The sequence below is a fragment of the Leptosomus discolor genome, chromosome 6, assembly GCF_034619465.1.
Source record: "Leptosomus discolor isolate bLepDis1 chromosome 6, bLepDis1.hap2, whole genome shotgun sequence".
In the NCBI taxonomy this organism is placed as follows: domain Eukaryota; kingdom Metazoa; phylum Chordata; class Aves; order Leptosomiformes; family Leptosomidae; genus Leptosomus; species Leptosomus discolor.
Window position 1 is genome coordinate 49,785,789 of NC_141396.1, and position 13,315 is coordinate 49,799,103.

The window sequence follows — 13,315 nt, forward strand, 5'->3', positions numbered from 1 at the left end:
CAAAACAGGTGGACATTCAGAATAAGCTCAAAAATCAGACATATTTGAATTCCCACTCTCTGATAAAGTAATAGGCAGGAAAAAAATAAAAAAGTACCTTTGAAGGCCTTCACTACCCTTGGGATCAAAGGAATATATACTCAGACCAGTGGAAAAGAAAGAGGCCTTCCTAAGCAGAAAGGTGGACTGCAGCAGTCAGATACAGTATATTGGCTCCCACGTACTTAACAGAGGGTTTATAAAGCGTCTTTGTCTATGACTCCTTTATCTTATAGACTATCTGAGTTTTATTCCTTGCACAGCATAGAGGGACGAGTTTTGTGTCCCTGCAGCTGATCAGCAAGTTTTGTTCAAATTATTACACTTTAGGCAGTGGCATTTGTCCAGCCCAGGAAGTTATTCCACAGCACTTTATTCCTTAAGAAAATATAACTGAAAAATAATTTAGGAGAAAAGCAACTCTAAACGTGTCTGAATACGATTGGGCTCTTAATGGTTTGCAAAACAAGGAGACACTGGCGTGCACAAGACAGTTTGAATTACAAATCACTCTGTCCCGTTACCATCTGCAAAAGTTATAACATCAACTTTCAAAAGCCTACCTGCTTGATCTTAAGATAGGATTATTTTTAATGAACGATTCACTTCTTCCTGAAGAGCTCCAAGGAACCTCTGATTTCTAAAACAAACAGCTAATTCTTCACAACCAGTGAATATATTTGTGTCCTTACCCCAAAACTGGTCCTAACCTTAGACAAGTCTTCTTCTCCCTGTTGTGTCTTCTGGCTATCCTCTTTGAGACCTCACTTCCAGCAGCACAGACCAAACATGAGAAGGCTGAAGGTACAATCCCTAGACCGATGGCAGCACTCCACTGCATGGAAGCTCTCAAGAGATAAACCGTTGCCTGCACTGTACAGTAGTTCTCTGACAATTTTTGCCTAAGCAAACTACACTCCATCTTGAATTTTTGTTCTTTGCATCTGGGACAACAGTAGATTCTTCCTCAAGAGATTTCCTTCCTAGATGACCAAGCCTTTTTGGTAACTGCAGACCAAAATGTTTCACTAAAAGGACTACAGCACAAGAAAATGTGGATTCTGTTTTTTCACTTTAATTCTCAAATAAAGCAGCAGCCCACCAAGATCTGATTGCAAACGCATGACAGTCTAATCTTGAGAATTCATGCAATCTGTATTTGTAGAAAGAAAGAAAAGATGGGGGGGGGGGGGATTTGTCTTTTCTGATTCAAAGACATGATTTGATAAGAAAAATGCAATTAACCTGGAATCACAACCAAAGTATTTTCCAAGCATACTTCAATCTCTCAATACAATCACAATTCAACATTAATTTAGCTGATTAACTAACAAAGGTAGATAGTTTATTTTCAGCATGATCAGATGACCACTAGTTCTACAAATTCGTGATGATATTATACCCCATTAAGGTTTTGGAAAGAGGTCAACGTTTTTTCAGTTATATAGTTTGTGTGTTCCTGATGTAGTTTATATACCACATGTAAAAACAGTATAGTGCAATATGAAAACCATCTCTAATTTACAGTACTTGTCTAGGGTGTTTCAGGGAGCCCAGTGGCTTGGATGTACTAAAGCACTTTGACAAGCTTCTTCCCATTTCTCTTGTAGTAGGAGGATGAAAGCCTTGGGAAAAGGGCTGGTTGCCACAAAATCCGCTCCAGCCAGCCTTCAGCTGGCAGGAATTCTGGACAGTTTCAACTCAAATATTTTCACATAGCTTTTAAAATGGCACAAATTAAAAAGTTGAAACATATCATGGAACATTCACCTTTTTTAAATGTTACTTTTGTTTGAAATTTGGAATCTTGAAGCTGAAGCCAAAGGGCTCCTTCCCCTCCTCTTCCCCTCTCCCTGCAATGATACATTGAGCTCAGACTAGCTTTAAAGCTAAATTTAAGCTATCGAGCTATTACAACTTATTTTATTTTGTAATGTGGAAAAAGAACCAGTGCCTGCAAATTTGCTCTGTACTCTCTCTGACTCCTCTCAAAATCGTTAGATAGACAAGTACAAAGAAAGAAAGTGTAAGCAAAACCTGGATAAAACCTTCAAAGTGTGTCTTTAAAGACTTAGTCAAACTTTTCACGATACAGTAACCTTTTTGTTTCATTAAACACATAAAGTACTTTAAAAGTCAATATTTTCCCCAAATTTATATATATTTTTATTCTGACTTAAAGATCAAACCAGTATTTTAGTAGCTTATGTTTAACCAGATAAAGGCATACACTACAGAAACCCTTTATGTCAAATCCAATGAGCCATTTTTAAAACCTTAATATTCATGCTTTTCTCATGCAGAGTAAGGACATTTATATGCAGATTACCCACAAAAGCAAAGTGGATACAGTAGTTCCAGGGAAAAGAAGCTGAAAGAAAGGAAGAAATTGTCTTTTTTAACCAATTGCTCACCTAGATAGGATCCACTGTTGTGACCAGCACATTCAGCATCTTCTGGACGGAGGGTAAAAGCATACAGAATAAGAGCCAAGAAATAAAGCAGAATAGTTAGAAGCCCAGCAAAAAATACAGAAGAAATTACTTTAAAAATGACAACTGTACAAAGCATAGCATTAAAAAGCCTTCAATAAGCCATTTTCATAAAAACATAAAACAACGTTTATTGTTTTATATTTTACTGGAGATATTCTGGAATTTTGCAGCATGCACACTGATCTTTTTACCTTTTCAAGCAAAAATTGTGATGACAGCAAACACTCTAAAAAGAATTCTAACACTGTATTATTCACACTTTATCAGTTAATAGAAAATATGATGCCACTTAAAAGAAAGCAAAATGTATTTGATGTAAATCAAGCTTTTTTCGTAAATTATACATTATCAGACTTTAGCTTTAAGTTTTGGCTCACTGGATTAGACAGAAAGGTTTTTGATCAAAAACACATCCTCTCATTTGATATAAAATAGCTATAATGTATATTTTTACATGCCAGAGGCCCTTTGATCAAAAATATGAGCTACAATTTCTAATGCCTTTATAAACAAAGGCCTCAAGTTAAAAAAAAGAAATACAAGAGATCAGCTGCTATTACTTTAACATATGCTGCAAGCATAACAGTAACCGTCTACACTCAGAGGGAAAACAGTAAAGATGATACTACATGGATGAACTTTCTACCATCTCAGAGAAATACTTTGTCAGTGTTAATTAGAATTGCAAGACCATGTAATTAAGTCAGAACCATCTCTTTCCATTCCAGCCCACCCAAGCTTTGCTAATATTATTTTATGATACTACTTTTCTATACATATCTTCCAGAAGTTCAAGAGAGAGAACACAGTTTAAAACAATAGTTCAAATTACTGATCTTCACGTGAAGCAACTAGGAATATTCTAGTATTTTTATCTACTTCAAAAGATGATTCAACGTATTTGGTGGCAATATAAAAGCATTATATGTATAACATCTCTTAGAAATGTTGGACTACATTCAGTTTAATTCTAAACACATGTTCTCTAAATAAAATTATTGGGCTATGCAGGGAAACTTTTGTACATGTACCTTCAATTTCCTCTGAGAAGCACAAAGGAAAAATAGAAAAGGAAATCATTAAATGGAGTGAAAACATAACTTAAGAAAGAAAAGTTAAATCAAAGAAGAAAAATGCACCTACCACACTCAACCGCTTCCTCATCTTAGAACAGCCAAAAAAACAAAGTATCATTGTTTAATGCTTCATAAATAGGAAAAAAAATCAGCCATGTAAGCTACTCTAAAATCCTTTGATAGCACCTATTATATTGAGGCATATACCAACATACCAGCACTGAGTTTAACTTACATGTTCAACTACAATGAGTTAGAAAAGAACCTAAAAAGACATTGAAATACCATGTGCACTTTAAATTTCCTATATGAGATTCTTCCACTATTTATTTGGTAGCAATGACCTTACCCAGCTGTCATGGAAGGTCTCTTTGGTATTAAATGCAAAGTTTGATAATTTCATTTAATCAGTCTTCACCCAGAATTTCTAAGTACCACTACCATGAACATGGTATCCCTGTATTTTTCTGCACTTACAGTAACAGCTGCTACTGCCCTTGGAGCTGGGTTTCGGAGAGGAGTTTTTTTGTATTTTTTTATGTCTATAGTTGTAGATGAAACAATGCTGAAAGAATGTAGACGGCTCTTGTAATTTTTTCTCTAACACTATCACAATATAATAGATCTTCTTAAGACTTTCTACTTTTCAATTGTAAACCAATAAATTTCTCCCACCTTGATAGTGGAAAACACACATTTTTACAATCAGCTTTGAGCTTTTACAGAACAGCACGATAAATATAATAAATGTTTATTCACAAAGATATTAGGGACTAAAGTCTAGATTTATATAGAGATCTTGCAATCTACATCTCATTCAAATTTCCTTTGTAATCTAGATAAATATACCTAAAATATAAATATTTCAAGGAGTTTCCATGAAGCATGTCCTTCCTTGAAATGTGGAGAAATTGTTCAAGAGATATTTTATGAACTTTCATGTGTAAATTATGTACCAAACAAAGGCTAGGGCAAAACTCTCCTGCCTATCTGACATGGAAGAGCTTTTCTCATTTCATGTTATGAAATGGATACAAGAGTCTTTTCTGCCAGGGGAAGAATACTGTTTTGCAGAATCATTCCTTGGTACCTTTTTTCTTGAGGACATATGTTTTAAAATATTAATCTGGAAGACTTCTCTGAATCTTGTTTAAAGTTTATTTCTACACTCTAAGTGACCACACGGTTTTAGAAGGCTGCAAAGTCCTCTAAGGTAAGCACTGGTAAGGTTGACCACATCTGGTGCCTTAAAAGAGTGCCGATAGTTTTGTGAGTTGAGAGCAAAGCGTGGGATCCTTTTTCCTCTCCTGACCTTAAAAGCTCCCAGTTCTTGAAGTTACAAACACCCTAAATTTGGACCTAGAATGGCAGGCTGGCTTCCAGGTACTACTTCTTTCTCTGTGCTGAGAGACCTCTTGCACTTCCTGATACATATGACAAGTTTTTCTGTATTTCCATTTCCATGACTTTCAGTAAGTTGCAATGTATCTCCTGAAAACAAGTCACTAACGCTCAAAACCAGTTCACGCCAACACATATAAAAAGTCTTCTGAATGCAACAAAGTTATTTGTTAACTAGTGACTGTGCATTCTAAAGTATTCTGTTTCGCATTTTATTATTGGAAACAGACAAGTCCTCATTTATGAACAGGAAAGACTGGACCAGGAGAAAAAGGTCCACAGGTACACACAGGTATACACTCACTCAACCTTGGCCACTGCAGATCTTCAGAGAAGACCTGCAAGTGTGGGAGATGTTGGAGCTACAGCAGCAGGGCTGAGTACAGTTGAAGGGAACCCAGGCTTCTGGGCTACCCCTGCTAGGAAATGGAATGGTCTTATCCATAAATCAAAGATGTTACGATTCCCAAGCGAGCCAGCTGATCCCAGAGACCACAAGCCAAAATATCTACAAGCTGAGGTTTAATGCTGAGATAAAGTGATGAAGTTCTGAACTTTTTGTGTTTTGTAAAAAATTTTCCTTCTTAATACTGCTCTTGGCTTCCTTGGGCTACTCCTACAGTTGAAGATAACAGTTGACATGTAGCTCCCAAGTTGAACTTTACCAAGAATTTACCAGGGCTATTGCCTGTCCTTAGTAAAGCCAGAGGTTATTTGCCAGAAAACTTTGCATTATGATTCACCACTAATACAGCTCTGTGTTGTTGAAGCAGTTGTATGCATGCAGTGGATATGTGTCCATACAGGCCTAAAGTTCCAAAGTTTAGAGACATGGAAAATTGGGCTAGATCTCAGGCCAATACAGTTTCACTAAACTGACGTGGGGTGAGAGAGAAAATAGAGGCGTTTATCTGGAAGGAACAAATAAGTGACTAAAAGAGGACAGCGACTAAAGAGAAGGAAATCTGATGGAAGTAGGACAATAAAAGCAATGACAAATGAAAAAAAAAAAAAACCACCCATAAGGCAGCACGGAGCAAATAAAACACTGAAAAAAAGAAGAAATATGGTCAATTAAATGTAGCGTGGTAAGAAGGAAGAGGAAGTTACAAAGAAAATAGTAATGGAACAGGCTTATAGAACAACAACAAAGCAGTAACAAGACATAAAAGGAAAAAAAAAGAAATAGGAAACACAAGTGCAACGGAAGCTTAGGAAGTAGGTGTTTTTATTCATTTTAGAAAGATTTCAGTGACTTTTAGCCAACATGCTAAACTGTAACAACACAGAACAGTACCACATACGCTGTATTTTTGTATGTATTTTAGCTGAAATATATTAAGATTTGGTTTTGGTGGCGTCACCTAAATTATACTACTTATGAAGCTCTAAACCAGTGCCACTCCAGGAATTTCCTCAACTCTCTGGAACAGTCCAGCACCAGATTAAAATTTTTAGCTTTTGCTGACTTACTTTCAACAGTATTTCCAACCTAGAATCTTACTTCAGTGTTTCTCAGTCTAAAATTAGATCCAGCATCTCTGTTCTAGCTTCTTATCACAAGGAAGTTACATTATCCCTTAAATTCTATTTCACTCTAGTAAGCAAGAAACTGTGACATACAACAATCTGCATTACAGTGAATATATTAAACACTCCTCATCTTTCAGTGACGAACAGTCCTACATAGCAATCAACATTTATACTGTTTTGCAGGGTTTTATCCTACAGAGTTTTGTAGACCAAATGATACATATATGTTCATGCTATAGGAATTTAAGGTGATGTCATTTAATTCTCTCATAACATCATCAGGTAACAGTAACTCTACCAAGCTAATTTGGAAAATGAAGAAGGATAGTCTTGCGGTGAAGGACAGAGCAAGAGTTTGAGATCCGTTTCCACTTCTGTCTCATGGGACCTTGACTCAAATGTCATCCAGCTTCAGCTTTCCTTAATTTCTCTGTGGTAGCAGGAAGTTAATATTTGTAAGGACAGAAGACTTCTGAACAAAGATGCTAATGTGCTAATTTAACTCTATAGGTCTGGTTTATTTTTTGTTTTTACTTGTAACTACCTGCAGGTGGGCAATCAAGTTTCAAATACAAAGACAGAAAAATACTGAGAAGAAAGGCAGAGTTAAGACTGTGCAGCAATTTTAACAAGCAAAAGAGTCCTACTATATATTTATCCTAAATGTTAGGTCTTCAAATACATGTGGCACAAAGCATTCATTCTTTTAGGCTGTTTAAATTCTTTTGTTGGCAGAACATGATCTTCAATTCACAAGACACTCATCTAAGGATAAACTGGGTTACATCTTGTTTGAATGAACACCATTTGGCTGCAGTTAAATATTTCCTCTTGCTCATACAATGCCAATCACATATGGTAAATCAAAATTGAAAGTAAAAGGGGTTTTAAGCCCTAGAACTATATGATGATGGCTTTGCCACAGTAAGTATTTACATTTAGCCTGAAATATACAGAACAAATGTATTTTAATGGAAAAGACATCTCTGAACAGCTCTGTCTTATATGATACATACATATACATATTTATATATAACTATACACACAGGGTATGGATATACACATACACATATGCATGCACTGCACAAGTTAACAGAAGTTACAGGCTACACTAGGATAAGATATAAAGTTACCAGTAATTTTCATACCAGTGACAAAACATATAACACAAGAATAAACACAGTAAATAAACACAGTAACTGCTGTGAAAGGAAAATTATAAAGGAATATAATGTCTTGGTCAATATCAGATAGGTTATTTGGTCGCTATGCAAAGAAATTTACTTTTTTTTTTTTTTTTTTTCTTCAAAACACCAGGTGATGACTGTTTTACCTACAAATTAAAGTAAGCTACAATGCAAGAATGACCATGGGTTTTGGCAATGACTATTACAGTCAGAGCATCAGTAGCCTTTGTATTCAAGTTAACAGACTGAAAGCTATTAAACAAATGAATTCTTCACCATACTGAGCCTCACGTCACTCCTAATTAGCCAGGATGCGGTGACAGTAGAACTCTCAGAGCCAACTCTGGCTACAAAGTTGTGCCCAAGCTAAGATGACCTCCTAAAGTCAGGACTGCTGTTAAGTATTATTGAGGAATACCAGCTGAGTGGAACTGGCATTCAGCAGTGGCTCACAAGCTCAGACACGCCAAAGCTGATGGCATGCAGCCAGATCCACCTCTACTGTACCTCCCTCTGCACCCCACAGAGCTCCTTCGCACCCCACACCAGGTACACTGCACATTCACCAACCCAGCACGCGGAGGGTTTTAGTCCTACTCACACATTCTCATGTATCTCTATTCCTTTACTTTCATACTATTTTCCTATTTTCTGTGCTGCTTTTTCTTATCATTTTTTCCCCAGTGTAATTTTCCCATAGCATTAATGCACAACACTGCTTTTTCCTGAAAAGTCACTGCTGTTAAGTATTGAGAAAAGCGTTGAAAATGCTTGAGAGGTTTGTTATTCCTCCATCATTTCTGCACTAATCCAGAGCCTGGAAAGTAACTCTATCAATCTTAGCGGGTCAGCACATCTAACTGCCACTTATCTCATGATTTTAAAACTTATCAAATATTAGTGTTGAACTTATTGAGGTTTTCTACCAGTAATAACAAAATAAAACAGGTAAGCGTTCCCATTAGTAATTGCGGCATTCACCATTTCAAAAACTTTAACAAACCAAATACATTAGTGTTTGATTTAAATGGAATTGAGAAACAACTGAACTATAGTGCAAAGAGTAACTATAGTAGTAGTAATGCAAGAGCATATATGCAAGAGCATAATAGTGTTAATTCTAATAATTCCAAAGCCCATCCTCTGTGAGGTTGTGCCTAACAAGGTTTATGGGCAGCTTTTGTCCATTTGTTCTTCCATTGCCCTTGTTGCAATACTTTCTCCTTTTCTTCATCCTCAATACGAAATTCCACTTCCCTGCTTTTCCCTTTGTTTCTTTATTCCTACTTTTTCTGCATCTTCCTCTCAATGTAAAACCATCTCTTGTCAGTGTAGGCTCCACCTATATTATCAGTTTCCTTGACCTTACTCCCAGATACAAACTATGCGCCTTCTCCGTCTGCAAATGACAAAGTGTGATTTCACTTACCTTTCAGTACGGCGTGTACACTGTTTTGCCCACTCCTCCAGTGTACATGTGACATGTTAAAGGTTTTTCACTTTGACTGGTGCAATGTGAGGATGATTCTGTTTTGTCTTTCAGGAAAATGGCTAAATGCTAGGAGAGGTGTGTGTATGTATCTTTCCCAAATCTAAAGTATTTACTTGTACTTGTATTCACTCTACACATACACAAACAGTTACTTGCCTATTAAACTGAAACTAAGAATTGCCATTTCCATTATAAATGGATCCTTTTAATAATTAGAACTAGGTTGGGTTTCTGGCTTTTTTTCAGTGCAAATAGTTCTTGCTGAAAAAGTGTCCTCTGCTCTTCTTGATACATGCATACATACAAGCATCACCAAAATAGCCCACTTTTATTTTACTTCCAAATTTATGATACACAAATATGTGTCCAGATTAAGAAATTTATACAACATGCATTGCTATGCTGAAGAGAGTAAAAAATTCAAAATGGGAAATAGAAAGGCTTCCCAAAAGTAATCCAATCTAGCTCCTTGCAGGTTTTGAAACATACTTAATTATCAAAGCAAATCCTGATGGATGTTAATGTTACTGTAAAAAGTTACTAACTATGCTTCAGAGAGCTCTTTTTCTAGACAAATACAACAGTGCTTCCCAGTTCCAGAACTGGCTTGAGAAGAAAGGAAAAAAAGAAGTTGTAACATATGAGAAGTATGCTATACAATTTTGACTAATTTTTAGATAAATTTTCAAGTAGAAGGACACTAATGCCCTGGAAGCCCACTTAAGAAACAAGAGCTGACTCACATTTTCTGGGTATCCAAAACATAGAGTATTTCTCCTTGATTCTCCCTATCAAAAACAAAGGCATGTACCCAGGTTTCTTCCTCGTTACAAAACGTAGGATCCAGGGAAGGAGCTGACTGAACAGAGCAGGCTGACATCCACTGCTACTTACCACGTCTCAAGAAAGCTTCCTAGTGCAACTCCCAGTCCTGTCAGGGAAGGGACTTTTACTAGTAGTTCTGTTAAAGTCAACAGGTTTTCATCTTTGGGAAGCTCTAAGAGTACCAGCCAGCAAATTGCCCTTTCCCTCCAAACTGCTAAGGAAATTCAGGTCATACAATTGGATGGGATCAACTGCAATAGCAAGCAACCTCTCAATACACAGCTAGTTCAGGAAGATCTACAGAACATCAGTTTCCCCCGCACAATTACCCTTCCAAACATTGGAGGACTCTATATCAAGCTGAAGGCCTGATTAAAAGATTAAAACAGAATTGGATTAAATGAAGCCTTAAAAATTTCCCACCTCCGTACATGGAAACTTGCTAAATAAAACTTCAGAAGACAATAATCAGTGGGCTATACCCCACAATACAGAAGAGGGCTTAAAAAAAAAAAAAAAAAAATCAGACCCACAAGTTCTTTCCAATTTTCTGTTCTCTGTGTCACCTTCCTCACATGTTTCTGATACTGGCAGCGTGCTGGTTATGCAGCTGAGCAATGTATGATTTTCCAGCATCTCCCAGTTTTGGCAAGGTGATCGCTGTGCACAAATACAGACGTGGCCTCCATGTCTCACAGCTTCACTGCCATGCTTGGTAACATGAAAAAGCTGCTGAACTTTAGAAAGATCACAAGGGCACAGAGTGTCTCAGCTTATGTGAAATCTTGAAAAGCCAAGCAAGTGGAAGGTTTTCCTGAGAGCAACTCTAGTTGCAACTCCCAGTCCTGTCAGGGAAGGGACTTTTACTAGTAGTTCTACTAGTCACAACATTTTTTTCTATATTAGCTGAATCCTGGTCCTTAAAATGCCTCATCTATGAAATATGTGAATTCCCCCCCAGCACTAAAGACATGATTAGTCTTTGAATGAAGGGATGAGCCTCTACTCAGAACAGCACTTTCCCTCTTCCCATGGAAATCTGGCAGACGTAGCAGCAGATTGTCCTAAGAAATGGGGAAGGGAGAAAACAACAAACCTACATTACTCCACAGTCTTTCTTCCTCCAAGAGGCAGCACTGCCTTCTAGATGGTATTTAGCTGGACCTTGCTTTGTTTAAAGACAGTCTAAAGGAGAATAATATAGGCATACTGCTTGACCCTAAGGCTCTGTCATGTTTTAAAGGAAAGGGGAAGAAGAGAGGAACTCTTCTCTCTCGTTTAAGCTAGTTAAGGCGAAGTCAGAGGAAACAGCAAAGACAACAATAGTAGACACCGTACTGTGGGTCGTCTTTGGGTTGTAATTTTGGCAATTCCCAATCAAGTTCAGGCTGCCTATTTGGAAAGGTGAGATGCATCTTGTAAAACCTTTCACTTTAAGGTCACTAAAAAGATGCAGTCCATTACAAAAGGAATCATGCAGTGTTGCTGCAGCAGCTGATTTACCTCTTCAAAAGCACCAGTGCCACCTTAATTGAAGGCTCTTGTTGAGGGTATTATCCAGATTCAAGAACAGTGGACAGAGAGAAATAGCTATACCCTGGGATCAGACACTTTTCCAAAACTGGGGTAGAGGAACTTGACCTAGAACCTAGAAAAACAACAGATTTACTACAAGCTGGAGGAGCTCCTCTTTGTTTCTAAGAGCTATGTAAATTAGAAAAGCTATAGTGCAATCATATAGTCTGTTATTGTAATTACAAGGCTAATCAAGGGCTTTGGAGTTAACAATAGCATTAGGGCACATAATCAAATAGTGAAATGGAACGAAAGATAGAAAACACGGATTATTAGAAAACTAACAGTAATAGTCAAACTTCAGAAGACAAAAGCCATAGCAAGGAGTTAGGAAAATTGCAACAGAAACCTCAGTGAGAAGTTTTAAAGTTAAAAGCATTTAGTTTTGCACTTAGTGCACCAGCATCCACTGTTTGCCATAGTGTCCATACTTTTTGTTTTAATGTTAAAGAATGAAAGATGGTTGGAAATTTTAGACCACTTTCTGAATATTTCTAATTGAACTCACAAACACGTTTGTATTTAAGATTTAGATCCTACTGAAGAGTGATAGTTTCTTACATTGTACTCACTTTGTTATGAGCCTGTACAACTGAAAGAAATAACAGGTCAAGTAAAATATGCAATAATACTTAAAACAGATGTTGATGTAAATTCCAGTGGAAAGAAAATATTTGTTGCGATGTATGCGCTTTCTTAGACCTTGTTTTTCTTATATTGTGCAACTACTGTATTTAAAAGCAGAGGCAATAAGAATGAATGTGTTTAAAAAATAGTAAGAAGTCATTCTGTGAAAGCCGGTCAAAGAACTGAATGTCCTGACTTTTAAAAATTCATGCTGCTTCACAGGACACAAATCACCAACTATATGGGGGAGAGAAGGGGACACTATCCAACCTTTTATCTCACTCTCAATATAAATTTCACTATATTGATGCAGTCCAAATTATATAAACTGTTGAGCCAATTCTGTACTATTTCAACATGAAAAGAACACTCTTCAACCTCCGTAATATTAGATATCAAAACATTAATTGGGTTCGGTGCTTCAAAAACAAAGTCAGAGGGTTGGGAAAAATTGTTAGCGGCTTTAAAGCTTTTAATTTCAGCTCTTTATTTATCTTCCTACTGATACAGTGTGATCAAGAAGATATTGTGCCCAGGAGAAATGCATCCTGTAGTCACAGGGCTGAAACAAACTGCTATTTTATAAGGTTAGATATCTGGAGTATGATTTCTATTCCAGGTTAACAGACTTACATGATTTTCTGTTGGAAATTTTCAGTGGCTGAATCTGCACTTCTGGTCTTCTTAGTGCAAATCTCCTATAAAATGGGAGGTGGTAGGGGAAAGACACATACTCCTCAGTTTTCACTGCAAGTTCGGGATTAATAAACACTTAACATCATGAGACTATTGCAAAATATCCAGAAGATTTTATAAGAAAATAACTTAAAACAGTGCAATCTATTCACAATCTAAAAAATTTAAATCCTCAGCTTTAAATTTTTGTAAGCTTTCCAAAACCTGCTGCAGTTCTTATTCCTGCATAGTACATCAGTGTGAATACAAATACTGATGTGCTATTTTCCATATGTTTTTTCTTTCAATCTGGATCACTGTTATCCTATCAGGTTTTGTCATTATTAATTCTCGCCAGACAAACAAGAAAATCCAAAGCATTTCAGGAAC

The 13,315-nt window shown here is 36.7% G+C and overlaps 1 protein-coding gene across 1 annotated transcript in view; it reads right to left on the reverse strand.

The window, feature by feature from the left end:
* Positions 1 to 13,315, reverse strand: part of MPP7 (MAGUK p55 scaffold protein 7) — a 96,989-nt gene that overhangs the window by 19,082 nt on the left and 64,592 nt on the right. The window contains exons 10-11 of the mRNA XM_086467327.1: positions 12,884 to 12,948; positions 2,454 to 2,492 (exon numbers count right to left, since the gene is read on the reverse strand). Coding sequence (XP_086323453.1) covers positions 2,454 to 2,492; positions 12,884 to 12,948 — 104 coding nt within the window. The remainder of the gene's footprint in view (positions 1 to 2,453; positions 2,493 to 12,883; positions 12,949 to 13,315) is intronic.